We start from the raw sequence: 19,444 nt of genomic DNA, 5'->3' as shown, positions 1-19,444 counted from the left end.
CACAAGATGGAAAACATTTAAAAAAAAAAAAAACACTCTGATATATATATATATATATATATATATATATATATATTATATAATATTATGTATTATATATGTATAATATTTTTATCATGTATAAATGAATCAGTGTTCCATACTGTTCACATGCTGGGTTTAAAGTTTTGTGCAAGAAACAGACTGAAATGTTAGTAATTGGATGAACTATCCCTTTAAGCCATCAGATCATCATTCGTGCAATTTTCTCTCACATTCACCACCTACAGTTCCTCTTAAATCCTTCCTCTTCCCGTCAGTTTTAATGAGTGAGCTACCTGATGCCTTGTGCGTATTAAGTTTATTGGATTCTTCAAGTGTCCTCGGGTTAGGTTAATGTAGGTCAGGCTGTCTGGCTGAACAAAATGTCTTCCTGTTGTGGGAGTTTAGATCAGTGTTATCATTAACTCTACTATTACCACACCCCAGGCAAGAGCAACCTTTCTCCCATACACACAGGTTGCTTGCTGTTTGTGTCTAGACAGACGCACACTAGGCCTGTGATTCTGTGTGTGTTTTCTCTAGTATGTGGCTGTCGTCACTGTGGCTTCTGTTGGCTCCGGGCGGTTCTGTGACCCTGACGGGAAAGGGTTTTGTTCAAAGCATGTTCTTTGTTTGTCTTTCACAAGTTCACAAAGCCCAACCAACCAGTAGTTCAGATTTGTACCTGCCTGCCAACATTTCCACTACAAATAAATAGCAAAATTTTTGTGTCAAGGGAAAAATGTTTGGTATGTATATACATATTTATTTTGCATCAGATATTACAAATAACTGTTTTATTTTATTTTACTAAAAGCTGACTTTTCTTTATTACAACTGCATTAAGTATAAGTCAAGCCAGTCAGTTGGTGAAAATATTTTTCCTCATTAATTCACTTTGCTGGTTTACCAACAGGAATATGTTACCACATAGATTTCTCATCTATGAATATGTTCCCGCATAGACTCATATAGAGGCAGTGGCGGAGCCAGAGGACATCTGATCGGCCACCCCAGTAATTTATATGCTACCATTTCATTTTCTTTGTTTAATCGGACTGAAAGAAGCGTTTATTTTAGCCTTGAACTCAAGGATGCGACGCATCTGGTGTTCCACATCGCGCTTCGTCTCGTCCCATTTCCAGCCTCTCACGTACATGCTCTTGTGCCACATGTTCATTTTCTTACGGAGTGAAAAACATCGCAGAGCAGAAAGGACACAGACAACGAGCTGACAGTCAGACATGACAGAGCAGGTCACTTTTGATAATAGGAAACAAAGCCTCAGCATTCAAATTTTGTTAGTTTATTAGGAATTTCAAAAGATAAATACAGTTTTGGAGCTTTATTGGCATGACGGTTCACATGCGCTCCCGCATTACCTCAGTTCAGTGCTTAAATAGCATGAAATAGCCTAAACATTGAATGCACATCCGATCCATGTTGAAAGATACACTACAACTTAATGTATAGTGTCTCATGTAATCACTCAATGAGTGTTTCAATGGTGTTAAGACAGCAGCTATAAAACATTGTCACATAACTGCAGAAAATCCATTCAGTGTCTATAAACTAGCAAGAAAAATGTACACTAGAGAGGAGAATTTTGCAAAAATTATGTTTATTATATATTTACTCATATAATTGCTCTTTTTTATTATAATTAATAATGTAAAGATATAACGTTATTATAAAACAAATGGCATAGGCCTAATACTTGTATACAAATCAGTTGTTACTTTTAACCTCAACAGGGTTCCCTGTATAGTTTAGTTTAGAAAAATGTCGAAAAAATCATCACAAGCCTGTATATTATTCCTGAATAATTCTCACTCCAGGCTGAACTCAAAAGTTGGCAGCCCTGTTTGAAGTAAGTTGAAGTTTTAGGTTTCCTGAACAACATTTACAAAATTCATTGTAGCCTACAAGGTAATGTTAGATCTTTTGCTCCAACCACTGGTTAAATAAGAGAAATAATTTAAGGCTGGTGATACACTCTAAAAAATGCTGGGCTGTTTCAACCCAACATTGGGTCAAATATGGACTAACCCAACTGTTGGGTTAAATTTTTACATTAGATTTTTAACCCAAAAGTTGGGTTAGTCCATATTTGACCCAAAGTTGGGTTGAAACAACCCAGCATTTTTTAGAGTGTACACTTTTTGAGAAATGTTGCATCAACGGGCAACCAGGTGAGACACAGGGCCACGACCGATCTAAATTATTCAGATAGAAATTTGTTACCTATTCTCAATGGGAAAGTGCCCAAGCAAGGCATTATATAGAGGTATAATGGTACATTTTCTTGAACTTAGCACTTGGCAGGTGTTAATTTTGGACCTGTACTGATATGTGAAGTGAAACTGACTGAACAGTGGAGACGGAAATCATGTCTGAGCACACTTTTGCATGAAAAGCAATTGATTAAAAATGCATGACATAACATCTGACATGTGAAAGGGAAAGAACAAAACAACAAAAGAACACAACAGCGATCAGCTGAAATGATAAGGTTTTCGGGCAGATGAGGACAGAGGGGTGTTGATGGTGTTGGCGGGAGAGAAGGAGAAAACTTGATGTGTTGCTTAAATAGACGGTGATTTGTGACCGGAAGGCTCTTTGCAGTGCCGCTGCTTCCTGTTGTTTTCCTGAGTCACTTCACACCTTGTCTTAAACATTCTCACACACTTGTACACAGACTCACACAATCTTACTTCATTAATCATTAAACTGCCTGCCACCTTCAGGCGCTGTGAGCTCCCACCCATTCAGCTTCAATTAAACCCCTGCTGCGTGTGGGGGAGCCAAAGAGAGGCGTAAAGAGAAGAAATGGGAACAACAGATTTCACTTAAAATCACTAATATCCCTATTATGATGCAGAACCATCATGTCCAACCTCTGAATCCAGTGATTTACTTAAGCAAAATCAAAAGCATTTATGGCATAATGTTAATTACCACAATCATTTCAACTTGTCCCTCATTTTCTTAAAAAACTGGCTTAGGTCGCCTGTTCACCAAATCAATTTTAGCCAGCTGAAAATGCCAAACGCTCTGCTGAAAACGCCCAGCTGTGAGCACTTGAGAGTGCTTCTGCAGCACAGCATTGCGAATGAAATGTTTCATTATGTAGCATTATTTTTTAAAACAATATTAAGGTAGTCCTGCAATTTCATCTGGTAAAGAGGTAAATACTCAGAGACAAGGAATATTAACTTCTCCTCCATTGTTGTTCAGTCGTAGTAAAAGCAGGGTGTGGTGGTTGGTCAGTATTAATCCCATCCCTTCTCCACTGTGATTGGTTAGCTGACTAAAAAGTGACAGTGATGAGCGTTGTGTTTTACCCGAAGTTGATAAAAGCGTGAAAAAGACACTCAGCGCTTAGCACACTCCTGGCATTTAAAAAAATGTGGTGCTCCCATTGAAAACTATAAAAAAATACGCGTTGGTGGACACGCGGCCTTAGTTATTCACTTACAATGGGAGTGAATGGGGACAATCTAAAAACATTCAAATGTAAACTAACATGATTTTAGTGTGAAAGAAATCACTTAACCTTTTTTGTAAATTATTGATTATTTTGATAATTGATTAATCGGTTGATTTTGACGATTAATTGAGTTATCTGACATTTTTTGTAACTAATAATTGGTTTAAAAAGAAGTAATCCTTGATTTTATTGAACAATTATTTTATAATACGCAATGTAATAGTATATGCATGCACATCAGCCTATACTGCAAAAGAGACAGATATGCATTAAAATATGCATTAACATCACCCAAATGAGTCATCATATTTTATATTCTTCTTAATTTTATATCATTACATGTAATGCTGACTATAAAAATAATTATGTGGATGAATTAGCCTGCAGAGGGTGTGATATTTCAATATAAATCATGGAGCCCACAAACTTTTTGGGTAAAACTTGTTTTTTAATTGTAAATCAAGTACTCAGATCGATTAACTGTGACAGACATAATTCTACTTTTTTTACATTGTTGGCATGACAAAACACCAATACAACTTTGAATTTATGATTTAAACAACTTACACATTTACATAACAATTAAAGTACTTTTATAAAATTGTAAGCTTCACACAAACCTACAAAACTTGTCTCACTGTAACCTGTGTTTTTTTTTTTTTTTAAGAAAACAAGGAACAAATTGAGATTATTTTTATTATAATCAGTATTATGCCACAAATGCTGCTGATTGAGCTTGTACTGAGAAATGAAATATTGTAACCTGAAATATTCCTTTAAATACTTTTCAGTGTGGCAGAGAAAGAGAAGTGTAATGAGATCTCCCAGGCGCGTATGAGGTCAGGTTTTGGGCCGTGCTCAGCGCTGCTGTTGTTAGGTCACTGTGAAGGAAGAGTTGAATGACAGCAGAGAACAAGAAGAGGAATGAGAACGAGGGAGAGACCGAGCCAGTCTGTGATCTCTCTGCTCTGCTGCTCTAACACAGCCTCCATTTATACATGAGAGAGAGAACATCGAACATAAACAGAGCACACACCTCCACTGACACGCGCTTGCCTCAACATAAAACACACTGATAACAAAACCACAGAGTCATGTGCTTTCCCAGATTTCCCCATATGCGTGTGATTCCCGCAGGTGGTGACGTCCTGTGAGCTCAGTGTTATTAGGGAGCTGTTGAGCTGCTTTCATCTTGTTTAATCACTTTCTATCTGCCTCTTTCTTATTAGGTGAAACATCGCTGGTGTGAACTTGCGGTCAAGCACAAACACACAGCGGCATACCGAGACGTTGAGCAGTTTCTGATCCATGACCAGGTACATGAGTTGTTCGCAGTGCTCTGTTCCCAAACCTAATGAGCAGCCTTTTAAGGCATGTTCAGGACATATTTCAGAAGTTATTTTAATTTCTTTCTTTTGATATATGACTTTTGCCGTAGACAGCATTACATGCATCCTTCATAGAAAAGTCAATCCCAGAATACAGTGCACAGAGCTTGGTGAAAAATTATTAAAATAGAAAATGATAATAATACATATTTACTTGATATAAATATGTTTATATCATTAATAAAACAATAATGTATATTTATATATATATATATTAAATTGTATTCAGCAAGTATGCATTAAATTGATCAAATGTGACAGTAAAGGCATTTGTTACTCAAGATTAAAATCTCAAATACTGTTCTTTTGAACTTTCTATTAATCTAAAAATACTAGACAATAATTATTATATATATAATTTATAAATAATATTTATATTTTATATATATATATATACAGTTGTTTTAAATTGTAATATTTCACAATATTACGTTTTTTTTAAATAATTTTTATGATTATAAAGGCTGTGTTTTATCAAATAAATGTAGCCTTGCTGAGCTTATGAGACTTTGACTTTTTTAATTTAGTTTTATATTAGTTTAGGTTATTATCAATAAATACTTACTAAATAATAATGATTATTTTCATCCCCCAATAAATTGTTTGTAATATATATTGATTTATTAATTTATCAGTCATTTATAAGGTTACATTTCAGTCAGGTTGCTGCTTTGGAAGGGAGCTCCCTAGGTAGTAGGCAATGACTGAGCTCACTAGGTTTAGGAACAGAGCTTAGATCTCTCTCTTATAAAAGAACACTTTTTGATTCTAGTGTGTGTGTGTGTGTGTGTGTGTGTGTGGCAGGCCATGGGTGTGTATTTGTATGGTGAGCTGATGGTCCAGGAAGATGCCCGGCAGCAAGCATTAGCACGCCGCTGCCTATCCATCATTAAAGATGACATGGACCAATCAGCATGCAGCGTTGTGGAGGAAATGATTCTGTGAACTCAGTCAAATCAGGTAAGAGTGTCACGTCCCTTCTGACCTTTATATAGTTTGAAGACAAGATGATTTACAATTTAAATCATCTCATTTTCAAAAAATGCTACAAAAGGTTTTTGGAAATCGAGAGATGTTTTACAATCAGCTCATGCCGTCTCAACTTGCACCGTCAACAGATTTTAATGGCCGAGTAACAGCGGGTTACTTGGTTATTTTTGGACACATTTGACGTAAAAAAATTGCATATTATGTAAGAGTTGCTTTGAAAAAAAAAGGTCAACTCAGTACCCGAGAGATGCAGAAGTCATAAAAAGCCCTTTTGTTTTTACTCCCCACATTATTAAAGATCCACTCCCAGTGTCCTGGCCACCACCACATTCTTCCAGAAGCTCCTGTCTGCCTCTTCTGCACTTTTCCAGGAAGTCTGTCCAGATCTGTTTGTATTACGATGAATTCGGAATGTGCTCCTCAAACAATTCCTGAGCACCAGAAAAGAAACGGGTCAGCACCTTTTTTTCAGACAGGGCTTTAGGAGAGACGTGGGTCTCTGGAATCTTACTGCGTCAAATTCCTTCCTCAACAAGGGAGGGATTCCATGGGTCCACATAACAACTCCTAATTGGTTGCTTCCTTAAAAGCTGTGGCGGACTGATATATGGTAGTAACCATGAGCGGAAGAAAGGGTAATTGTCTGGCTTTGAAGCCGTCTATCTCACCATCACGCCAAGATATTATTCTGTTTAACCGAGCGACACGGGCTGCTCGTCAGCCTATGGGAAAAAGACGACTTATGGGCCCTGAGATAAATCCATTAGTCGTCCCGCGCCAGCGTTTTTGGTGAAGCTGTGGTGCTTTTAATCTGCCGGCAAGACAGTTTTATTTGTTTAGGGACTCTGAGGAGACGGGTGGCTTTCCCAAGACGTTGTGGTTTATGTCACTTGACTTAGATGAATGTATCAAAACGATCATCCTGCAATTTGTGCTGTGCTAATGCAGCATTTTCATTCTCAAAGAGCCTGTTTGTCTTCAGACGTCAGCGTCTAGCCGGTGTCAATAATTCTTCAGCACTCATTGGGTGTCCGCCTCACTCAGACATGCCCTGAAATGTGCTCAATTCTGATAGTAGATTACACCTGTTGTTTTGAAGTACGCCAAACAATGTGTCAGGAAAAGCTATTAGGCCTGAATAATGGGTGTTGTGCTTTTCAGGTTTTTAATTTTGGGGGTCTTATGATGTGACGCTTTTTTTGTCTTGTTATTCAGATATACATTAAAAATTTAGTTTTTTTATAAATATTTGATATAAACCTGAAAAAAAGGTTTATTTTCAGTTTTATTTATATCAAACTCTTCAAGATTTTCTTTTGTCATTATATATATATTAAGGATGGGAAGATTCCCAGATTCGCACGGTGCATCGGCATAAAAAGTTAATGATGCGATGCATCGGCTACAAGTTGGCATTTATATCGCGATGCATCGTTTCTAACATTTGCATCGGTAAAAAACGATTTATTAATATATAATTACTAGTGGATGCGCTATACTTTTATTGTTTAGAAAGTGGCCAATAATCTGTGATCAATATTTTATATGTAGATTGATTTCTCCTCTCTAAACGGTTTCTCAAGCGCGCTCTCTCATCACTGCTGCTCATCACTGCTGCTGCGTGGTTGTGACGCAGCACAACACTACGGAGATTTGAGGAAAAGTGGGGATTAAAGTCCAAAACCTGACTTGAAATAACCTAACAATTCAATCGGGGCTAAAGCGGTTCATTAAATGACAAATTAAGTTCACACAATCTCACTAATTTGTGCACACTTATTCTTAAGCAGCCCTTAATCTCGATCATGGATAAAATCGGTCTACCATCGCAAACAGCGAATATATCTGTGCTGTTTAATGCATTTGAGACGTTGTGTTTTCCTCAGTGCATAACTGACATGTCACAGGTATATTTTTTTCATCTGTAAATGTCAGAAAGTCACGCAAGCATATTCATTTCGCTGTCAGGAGTAAGCGAGGCTGACGCGAGTGAACGAGCAGTCAGAACGCAGTCGAATAGGAGCACAATAATTCTGAGTAAAATGAAAGAGCAATTTTAGATTGTAATGTTCTGCTATCTGTTCTGCAAACTATAAAATGTACATCTGTAATCCAACCAGAGAGAAAGGCTGCATGGCTAGAAACTGGAAAAAAAAACAAGTCAAATAATAGTATGTGAGAGAGTAGTAATATCATTGGATTGCTATTGGTCAGTGTTAGAGGAACTCAGCATAGTCTGACAGTTAACCTGCTTTAGACCAGGTCAGTTTCCCAGCATAAGTTGCCACAGTGACTAAGCTTGATCTAGGCCTATGTTAAATTTGTTTTAAGGAACCAAATCATTTGACAATGAGTCAGACTAACTGAAATAAGCCTGGCTTATTTGGTAAACTTGTTTTATGAAACAGGCCTCGAGGCATTAAAAGTGATCATATTTTCTCCATCTGAATTGAATCGAATCGAAATCGGATCACACTGCATCGTAACAGGGGTGAATCGTATCGCAGCGGTAGCTACTTCATATGTATCTTTAATGTATCATATCGTTGGCTATGCATCGAGATGCGTATCGTATCGGCCTGAGTCATGAGATACACATCCATAATATATATATATAGATATACACACATATAAATTTCATACATGTATACGAAAATTAGAAATGTTGAAGTAAAATAAAAATAAAATGTTGAAGTTGAAATACTAAAATAACTAAAACTACATTTCCAAAATAAATTGAAGTTAAATAGAAAAATAACAAAAGCACATATAAATCACACAAAAAAACTAAAACTTACTAAAATGATAATCAAAAACTAAACTAAAATGAAAACTGAAAAAAACGTGGTACCGCCACATGACATTTCATTTATTTGAAACTTTTCTTGAAAACAGTATAAAAGTTTTTCAAAAAAACCATATGCAACCAACATGAATACAAAGAGCACATTTCTAAGACCTTGGTACATATTTTAAACTGGATTTTCATAGATTTTCCATTCTCTTTATCATAGACACTGTTACATATCATTGGTTCTTTCCTTTCTTTAGTGGAGTTTGAAAGCTGTTTTTAACAAAAAACAATCCAGTCGGTTTTCCAAAAAAAAAAACTTTCAACGTTCCCTTTATCCCTAGATGTTAAAAGCAGCCATAGTTCATGCCTTTCAGAAATACTCAGTGTGCCGATTACAATCGGTGTACTTCAGAAACAGTAAAAATATCCCACAAGTGTAAGAGAACTCCTGAGAAATGTGTCAGGGCTGAAATCCCAGTGTCTCCTCATAAGGGAGGGCTGGAGTTGCTGGAGGCCTGTGAAATGCGTCTTGATGGGGATAATGAGGGACATATCCGCGGCCCAGCCAAGCGTGCTCCATCGCAGGAGAGCAAGAGGATCTGCAGGTTTTGCCTTTCATGTTGCTGGCTGTGTGGGTTCCTGGCGTGCTGATTTGTGACTTAAGATAAAAATCACATTGCCAGGGATTACCACACAACCACCACTCGGACGGCTGCTATGGCAACCAGAGGCACCGTCTTAATGCAGCTCCAGAAAATAGAAATAAAAGATGACATGGCTTTTCTCTGTGGGTCTCTGACAGGATGACAAGAAAATGCAGAGGAGGAACGCATCCCTGCCGACGAGCGGCGTGGGTGAAGGAGCGCGTACGCAGGAGTGTCGAGGAGAGACTCTCAGAGCAGGTGCAGAGCTTAGCTGATTGGTGAACAGTGATTGAACTCTTTGTTCACAGTGGCTAAGTTCTGCACCTGATGAGAAGATGACAGACGGAGAGAGACCTCAGGGAATGGCTTTTTCCCACTTTTCTTCATCTCGTTACAGATGTGAAGTGCTAAAAGTGTAATGATTGTACATTCGCATGTCAAAGACGCTCGAGAAATGGAAGACGGCATGAAAGACAAAGTCAGTGGAGGGTGTCTATAGTTAAGCTTGTGGGTTACGATTTACTATCAGCTTGCGCCAGTGCAAACCCCCATTTGGTGTTTAACTACTACTGTCAGGATTTACTAAAGACACACAGTGGGAAATTAGCGCTGAAAAGGCGTGGACAGTTATTTTTGTGACTCGCCTTTTGAATATGCACTTGTAGGAGTTTCGATTGGTAAATTTATGGGAGGAGAGTATTTAAATGAATCACGCAACAAGATTTATGCTCGTCAATTCACTGGTATTTGCGGCATTATTTAACACCCCCCAAAAAAGCACGTCTTAAAGCAGGTGGTTATATGCGCTGCTCTTGGTAGACTGTGCTGGTCATTATGGAAATTATCTGGCTGCACCTTGTCAGTAAATCACCCGCAGAATTTTCCCCTCCCATTGGCGCTTTTATGGAATTGCGCTCTAATGCAAATTTGCCTTGAGTAAATCTGGCCCAAAGTCTCTGCTTTCAAATGTTGTCATTTTGTAAAGAAATTTAAAAAATAAATAGCGTTTTGTGGCTCTTTAATGTGCCGTGATAGATCACTGTAGCACCTTAGTTCAAGCGGCACGTGAACCGATTATCTCTACCTTTTTACTAGTTATAGCACAAAATAAACATGAAAGAACATCAGAAGGTCTTGTTTCAACCACAGAAATACTGCAATACACACCCTTTTTTCAAGTTCAAGTTCACTGACATTAATCTACTCTCCTGTCTTGTTTTTCGGATAAAAATGGCAGATTCTGCATTATGATTGGTCAGATCGCCGGTCAATCAAACTCCCTGTGAAGGGTCAATTGACAAACTGCTCAAAAAAATTACGTCAGGAGTAGGAATAATGCATCCACTACTAAAAAGTAAACTAATGCTCAAAAATTTGGAGTTTATAAAAAAAAAATTTATGTTTGGCATCACAGGAATAAATCACACTTTAAATCTATTAAAATAGTTATTTTACATTGTAATACTATTTCACAATAATGTTGTTTTTACTGTATTTTAGATCAAATAAATGCAGCCATGGTAAGCATAAAAGGCTTCAAAAAATCATGTCAGCTCTAATCTTTTAAATTTTAGTGTAAATGAATATACTACATTTCTTAAAATTTTTTATTAAAGGTGATGAATTGAGTTTTTCATACCCTTATTTTCTGCCCCACTGGCTAATTTCCCAATTGCTTCATCAAAACATTTTCCAGCATATGGTGCTTTCAGATCATACTGAGAATTCATATATCATTGTTCAAACTTTCTTTTGAGGGTTTCTGGAGTGAAATGAAACTTTATCGTAGCAGTGCAATACGACGTGGTTGCCTTCATAATGAGCTGATTGTGAGATCCCTTTCACGACGAGCATAACAAACTCTTGCCGAGAGCGCTCAGGTTGGCATGACAGATGAAGAGCGAGTGTGAGATGGTGGAGATGGCTGTAATGAGGACTGAAGAGAAACTGACTGAGCTAATGGAGCCCACAGTGAGATGAGGAGCCCAGAGTTATCGTCTTCTCCTTATACTCAAGTCTTCTAGCATCACTATGTACCTCTACTATGCAAAAACAAAATAGTTTCTCTTTCCTACTGCTGGCCCACAAAATCCAGAGGAAATTCTGGGAAATGTGGACGAGACATGGCCACACAGACCAAACATCTGCATCTCTGGACTGTAAAAACAGCTCCACTTTTAGCTTTGATGGGTGAAATATGAAAGGCAGCAATTGAGACAGGAAGTTGTGCTTTAAAGGACCTCTGCAGATTGAGTTAGCGGACGGCCAGCGGCCAGGATGCCGTCTTCTAAGTCATGACAGATGTAGGAGTTAAATATGGAGCTGGCCATAAATGACTATATTTAGAAGCTGTTTAAAGATGCATTACCATCCATGGCTAGTAAAAATGGAATTAGTTGCACGGGCTGTATTTAAAATGTCATTAGGAGATATTTTGTGGGAAATGAAGTGCTAAGCACCTTCAGCTGAAGCGTATTATTCCATATCTGATCCTTCCATCAAGTGGCCCATGCTGAAAGTGAGTCTCATGTGAGCGTGCGAGAGATAGATGGACCTGGCCTCCCGTGCCTACTGAGCTGATTACAGTACTGTAGAAACACTGGCTCAGTTCAGCAGGAACAGGAGTCTGGTCCACAGACCCCCAACTCATCTCTGCTTCTACTGGTTCACACACACACACGCATCTCTGTACACTTTAAGTGTGCATAGCTTGGAGACCAAATGCATACATCAGTGTTATTGTTAAAAAAAAAAAATGTATTACAAAAAATAGTCTGAAGCTGAAATAGAATAGAACTTAAACGAAAAGGTATCACTTTAGAATAGGGAACACATTCACTATTAACTACGACTTTTCCCTCAAACTCCTAAATTGCTGCTTTTTAATAGTTAGTATGGTAGTTAAGTTTACTTATGGGGTAGGATTAAGGGATCTAAAATATGGTCATGCAGATTAAGGTATTAATATGTGGTTTATAAATACTAATAAATTCCTCTATCCATGATACTGTTTTCTCTACTGAAAATGTTTACTCGTCTGAATCGGGAGAGAAATATGCACTGATCCAACACCATTCACAAGGCAACACAGTCCAAAATTCTTCTAAACACAGTACTTAGGATTTGTGGATTTAGATGTGAGGGCGATGGGCTTTTTCATTGGAGGAAGTGATTTAATACAAAATTTCACAAAAAAACACTCCAATTAAACAAAATCTTGGAAGGCTTGAAGTTGAGTAAATTCAACAAATTTGAATTTTTGGGTGAACTATTCCTTTAAATGTAATCCAAATGAAAGACAATAGTGACATTCTTATGTAGTTTAGCAAGGCTGTAAATTTGAGTATGACCCAGTTTTGAGTTATAAACATGCTTGAGTGGTCTGAATAGGGAAAACGCTCTGAGGAAATGGCCCTACAGGGAAACGGAGACCCACGGAGAAGCACTAGTGATGATGGAGTCTAGAAAGTACAGTACACAGAGACTAAACTATTCAAGAGGCCCTGCGCTGGGAGTATACACACACACACACACACACACACACACACACAGATGTGAGCATTCATGTGGTGAGAAGGACTCCGGCATGCTCTCCTGTCAGAAGAGTGTGTGGGAGGACAGTTTAACAAAAAACAATCCAGTCGGTTTTCCAAAAAAAAAAACTTTCAACGTTCCCTTTATCCCTAGATGTTAAAAGCAGCCATAGTTCATGCCTTTCAGAAATACTCAGTGTGCCGATTACAATCGGTGTACTTCAGAAACAGTAAAAATATCCCACAAGTGTAAGAGAACTCCTGAGAAATGTGTCAGGGCTGAAATCCCAGTGTCTCCTCATAAGGGAGGGCTGGAGTTGCTGGAGGCCTGTGAAATGCGTCTTGATGGGGATAATGAGGGACATATCCGCGGCCCAGCCAAGCGTGCTCCATCGCAGGAGAGCAAGAGGGTCTGCAGGTTTTGCCTTTCATGTTGCTGGCTGTGTGGGTTCCTGGCGTGCTGATTTGTGACTTAAGATAAAAATCACATTGCCAGGGATTACCACACAACCACCACTCGGACGGCTGCTATGGCAACCAGAGGCACCGTCTTAATGCAGCTCCAGAAAATAGAAATAAAAGATGACATGGCTTTTCTCTGTGGGTCTCTGACAGGATGACAAGAAAATGCAGAGGAGGAACGCATCCCTGCCGACGAGCGGCGTGGGTGAAGGAGCGCGTACGCAGGAGTGTCGAGGAGAGACTCTCAGAGCAGGTGCAGAGCTTAGCTGATTGGTGAACAGTGATTGAACTCTTTGTTCACAGTGGCTAAGTTCTGCACCTGATGAGAAGATGACAGACGGAGAGAGACCTCAGGGAATGGCTTTTTCCCACTTTTCTTCATCTCGTTACAGATGTGAAGTGCTAAAAGTGTAATGATTGTACATTCGCATGTCAAAGACGCTCGAGAAATGGAAGACGGCATGAAAGACAAAGTCAGTGGAGGGTGTCTATAGTTAAGCTTGTGGGTTACGATTTACTATCAGCTTGCGCCAGTGCAAACCCCCATTTGGTGTTTAACTACTACTGTCAGGATTTACTAAAGACACACAGTGGGAAATTAGCGCTGAAAAGGCGTGGACAGTTATTTTTGTGACTCGCCTTTTGAATATGCACTTGTAGGAGTTTCGATTGGTAAATTTATGGGAGGAGAGTATTTAAATGAATCACGCAACAAGATTTATGCTCGTCAATTCACTGGTATTTGCGGCATTATTTAACACCCCCCAAAAAAGCACGTCTTAAAGCAGGTGGTTATATGCGCTGCTCTTGGTAGACTGTGCTGGTCATTATGGAAATTATCTGGCTGCACCTTGTCAGTAAATCACCCGCAGAATTTTCCCCTCCCATTGGCGCTTTTATGGAATTGCGCTCTAATGCAAATTTGCCTTGAGTAAATCTGGCCCAAAGTCTCTGCTTTCAAATGTTGTCATTTTGTAAAGAAATTTAAAAAATAAATAGCGTTTTGTGGCTCTTTAATGTGCCGTGATAGATCACTGTAGCACCTTAGTTCAAGCGGCACGTGAACCGATTATCTCTACCTTTTTACTAGTTATAGCACAAAATAAACATGAAAGAACATCAGAAGGTCTTGTTTCAACCACAGAAATACTGCAATACACACCCTTTTTTCAAGTTCAAGTTCACTGACATTAATCTACTCTCCTGTCTTGTTTTTCGGATAAAAATGGCAGATTCTGCATTATGATTGGTCAGATCGCCGGTCAATCAAACTCCCTGTGAAGGGTCAATTGACAAACTGCTCAAAAAAATTACGTCAGGAGTAGGAATAATGCATCCACTACTAAAAAGTAAACTAATGCTCAAAAATTTGGAGTTTATAAAAAAAAAATTTATGTTTGGCATCACAGGAATAAATCACACTTTAAATCTATTAAAATAGTTATTTTACATTGTAATACTATTTCACAATAATGTTGTTTTTACTGTATTTTAGATCAAATAAATGCAGCCATGGTAAGCATAAAAGGCTTCAAAAAATCATGTCAGCTCTAATCTTTTAAATTTTAGTGTAAATGAATATACTACATTTCTTAAAAAATTTTATTAAAGGTGATGAATTGAGTTTTTCATACCCTTATTTTCTGCCCCACTGGCTAATTTCCCAATTGCTTCATCAAAACATTTTCCAGCATATGGTGCTTTCAGATCATACTGAGAATTCATATATCATTGTTCAAACTTTCTTTTGAGGGTTTCTGGAGTGAAATGAAACTTTATCGTAGCAGTGCAATACGACGTGGTTGCCTTCATAATGAGCTGATTGTGAGATCCCTTTCACGACGAGCATAACAAACTCTTGCCGAGAGCGCTCAGGTTGGCATGACAGATGAAGAGCGAGTGTGAGATGGTGGAGATGGCTGTAATGAGGACTGAAGAGAAACTGACTGAGCTAATGGAGCCCACAGTGAGATGAGGAGCCCAGAGTTATCGTCTTCTCCTTATACTCAAGTCTTCTAGCATCACTATGTACCTCTACTATGCAAAAACAAAATAGTTTCTCTTTCCTACTGCTGGCCCACAAAATCCAGAGGAAATTCTGGGAAATGTGGACGAGACATGGCCACACAGACCAAACATCTGCATCTCTGGACTGTAAAAACAGCTCCACTTTTAGCTTTGATGGGTGAAATATGAAAGACAGCAATTGAGACAGGAAGTTGTGCTTTAAAGGACCTCTGCAGATTGAGTTAGCGGACGGCCAGCGGCCAGGATGCCGTCTTCTAAGTCATGACAGATGTAGGAGTTAAATATGTAGCTAAGGAGAAGCTAGCCATAAATGACTATATTTAGAAGCTGTTTAAAGATGCATTACCATCCATGGCTAGTAAAAATGGAGTTAGTTGCACGGGCTGTATTTAAAATGTCATTAGGAGATATTTTGTGGGAAATGAAGTGCTAAGCACCTTCAGCTGAAGCGTATTATTCCATATCTGATCCTTCCATCAAGTGGCCCATGCTGAAAGTGAGTCTCATGTGAGCGTGCGAGAGATAGATGGACCTGGCCTCCCGTGCCTACTGAGCTGATTACAGTACTGTAGAAACACTGGCTCAGTTCAGCAGGAACAGGAGTCTGGTCCACAGACCCCCAACTCATCTCTGCTTCTACTGGTTCACACACACACACGCATCTCTGTACACTTTAAGTGTGCATAGCTTGGAGACCAAATGCATACATCAGTGTTATTGTTAAAAAAAAAAAATGTATTACAAAAAATAGTCTGAAGCTGAAATAGAATAGAACTTAAACGAAAAGGTATCACTTTAGAATAGGGAACACATTCACTATTAACTACGACTTTTCCCTCAAACTCCTAAATTGCTGCTTTTTAATAGTTAGTATGGTAGTTAAGTTTACTTATGGGGTAGGATTAAGGGATCTAAAATATGGTCATGCAGATTAAGGTATTAATATGTGGTTTATAAATACTAATAAATAGCCAGTATGCTAGTAATATGCATGCTAATAAGCAACTAGTTAATAGCGAGGATAGGTCCTTAAAATAGTGTTACCAACTAAAATTAGAAATGTTCCTTTGCTAACTATCTGAATAGTTTAATTACTAAAACTCAAAAATACATGTGGATAGTTGGACATATAATCTAAAACTATTTATAATAGTTATAAATATTTATACCACAAAAATATTACTACTAATATATATATAAAATAATTTTAATTTGTCACTTTATGGCCATTTAATGAACTAATGAAAAGTTATAGGTAACTTATGAAAAGATGTGTAAAGTTAATATAAAAAAACAAAATAAAACTTGCTTAAACTTTCATATAAATAATTTGAATAATATCTGCATGCTGACTACAAAAATGGACACGTATGCATCAGTCACCCAAATAAAAATAAGGGGTTCAGGGTTCAGAAAAAATTAAATAAAGACGCTTATATTCCAAACAAGAATATTTTAACTTTGCTGCCTTACAAGACAAAGTTATACTTCTTACTCTTAAAATATTTTAAAAAAGATAATTACTATTTTTAAAACATTTTTATTTATTTTGTATCGGTTATTACTTTTTAAAATCCTTTTTACGTACATTTCTGTTGTGTATGAAATGTGTTGTATAAATAAACTTGCCTTGATACATTATGACTGATGTCATGACCATGAATCATAAGGTTTGTTGTTGTACTGATTGTGGCTCTTCTCTTTTGCAGGTTTCAGATCTCTGGTCTTCAGTCACATGTTCAACTCAGGGAAATCAAGCAGGATCTGACTGTCTACTGCTCACTGATGCTCAGAGAACAATGAATGGACTATTCAAAAAAAATCATTGCACATTTAAGCTACAATACATCAAATAAAGACTAAAATGTCATAGTATTGTCAGAAATAAATTCTGAAGTGTCATTCTGAAGTCTTAAAGAGCTGGGTTACCTGGACTTCCACACCAAGGTACATCTTGTTTTCGTGCATGTTGAAGTAGACGCCAGCACTTTCTGAACTCGTTCACCCCGTGCCCACCATGTCACGTTCCAGAGTCCCGATCAGATAGCAAGAAATGTTTGGGGTAGAAATATGTGCTGATGACACATGTTTATACGCCAAATATGTCACCTTATCCTCACTGTTAGGAGTTTTTACAACACTTCACACATTCAGGGACATTTCTGTGGTTAACATCACATTTTCTTATAATTGTGATCCCATATAATAGCCATTTAATTGTTCAACAAATACTTAATATTAAGTAACTATGGACATAACTAGTTGCAGTTATACTAGTATTAAAGAAATAGTTCACCCAAAAATGAAAAACTGCTGAAAATTTACTCAACTTCAGGCCATCCAAAAAGTGGATGAGTTTGTTTCTTTATCGGAAAAGATTTGGAGAAATTCATGTTTTTAACTTTAAACTGTTGCTTCTAGCTAAAATATGAGTCCTCTATCCATGATACTGTTTTCTCTACTGAAAATGTTTACTCGTCTGAATCGGGAGAGAAATATGCACTGATCCAACACCATTCACAAGGCAACACAGTCCAAAATTCTTCTCAACACAGTACTTAGGATTTGTGGATTTAGATGTGAGGGCGATGGGCTTTTTCATTGGAGGAAGTGATTTAATACAAAATTTCACAAAAAAACACTCCAATTAAACAAAATCTTGGAAGGCTTGAAGTTGAGTAAATTCAACAAATTTTAATTTTTGGGTGAACTATTCCTTTAAATGTAATCCAAATGAAAGACAATAGTGACATTCTTATGTAGTTTAGCAAGGCCGTAAATTTGAGTATGACCCAGTTTTGAGTTATAAACATGCTTGAGTGGTCTGAATAGGGAAAACGCTCCGAGGAAATGGCCCTACAGGGAAACGGAGACCCACGGAGAAGCACTAGTGATGATGGAGTCTAGAAAGTACAGTACACAGAGACTAAACTATTCAAGAGGCCCTGCGCTGGGAGTACACACACACACACACACACACACACACACACAGATGTGAGCGTTCATGTGGTGAGAAGGACTCCGGCATGCTCTCCTGTCAGAAGAGTGTGTGGGAGGACAGTGAGTGAAGACAAACGACGTGTTAGCTAGACGGAGCTCCGCAGTCAAACAACAAAGACTCGAGTCCAAACACTCCGGAAATACAACCGCAGATCTGACAGCAGTCACATCCCTGGAAACTGACTTCCTCCCATTCGCGTTTGATGTCATCCAAACACAGATAGAAATACATGTGTTCCTTTTATTTGGCTCAATACATCAAGTGTGGAGGCCCCTCTTGGGTTTAGGGGGAGAACACCCACTGCTTTTAAAGTTAAAAACGGCAGCTGGGCTTCTCTTCTATAAATGCCATATCGTCCCACCCAGCTTTTCGGTGCGTAACTGAGCCACGCCAGGATTCCTTGTCCTAATAAATAGTTTCGAACGCTCGAAGCTAGGGTTTTTTATGTGAGGCTCTCAGGTTTAGAGGAGGGTGTCCTGAAGAGTCCTCAGCCTGGAATTAACCTTGTCGTCCCGCGTAGCGGCACTGTTTAGTCTGCAGTGTATTGAGGCGAGGATCCACAGTGCCCTGCGCTTCACACCGGCCTCAGTCAGCACCTGCCAGCATCACAAAACACACATATTTGGGTAACCAGCCCTCACAATTTACACTGGACCACTGAAGTCATTGAGATGACTTCAGTGGTCCAGTGAAGTCACTGAGATGAGCATATGAAATGTGTAGTAAAGTAATATTCATTATTTACTCTCATATTACAAACCCTGGTATCTTTCCAGTGGAACACAGAGAAGAATTTAAAAAAAAAACTTTTTCTTACAATTCTCATATAGGATTGTGACTTTTTTGAATAAGTTTTAATTTTGTAGGGTGCAGGTCACACCCCTCTGTGTATTTCAACATGAAAAAATTATGTGTTATTGTTTGAATGAATGATGTATTTATATAGCGCTTTATTGTGTATTGTTGTAACAATTATTATTGTGCTTTACCAGCAAAGACAAAGGGAGAATTAATACACGTATGGCTGAAGAAGCAGAAAAGGTCTGAGGCCAAAAGACAGAAAGACCAAAAATGAGCTCAAACATTGGTTTGG

General features: G+C 38.2%; 1 protein-coding gene across 1 annotated transcript in view; it reads left to right on the top strand.

Moving 5' to 3' along the window:
- The window catches only part of aopep (aminopeptidase O (putative)), a 105,046-nt gene extending 87,807 nt beyond the window's left edge, over nt 1–17,239 (top strand). Inside the window, 3 exon segments of the mRNA XM_016295443.1 lie at nt 4,741–4,827; nt 5,704–5,859; nt 17,060–17,239. Coding sequence (XP_016150929.1) covers nt 4,741–4,827; nt 5,704–5,844 — 228 coding nt within the window. The 3' untranslated portion in view covers nt 5,845–5,859; nt 17,060–17,239.
- The last annotated feature ends 2,205 nt before the right edge of the window (nt 17,240–19,444 follow it).

The sequence above is a fragment of the Sinocyclocheilus grahami genome, unplaced genomic scaffold (assembly GCF_001515645.1).
Source record: "Sinocyclocheilus grahami isolate Dianchi unplaced genomic scaffold, SAMN03320097.WGS_v1.1 scaffold336.1, whole genome shotgun sequence".
Classification (NCBI taxonomy): Eukaryota; Metazoa; Chordata; class Actinopteri; order Cypriniformes; family Cyprinidae; genus Sinocyclocheilus; species Sinocyclocheilus grahami.
Note: the sequence above shows the minus strand (reverse complement) of the source record. Positions and strands in the feature narration are given on the sequence as shown.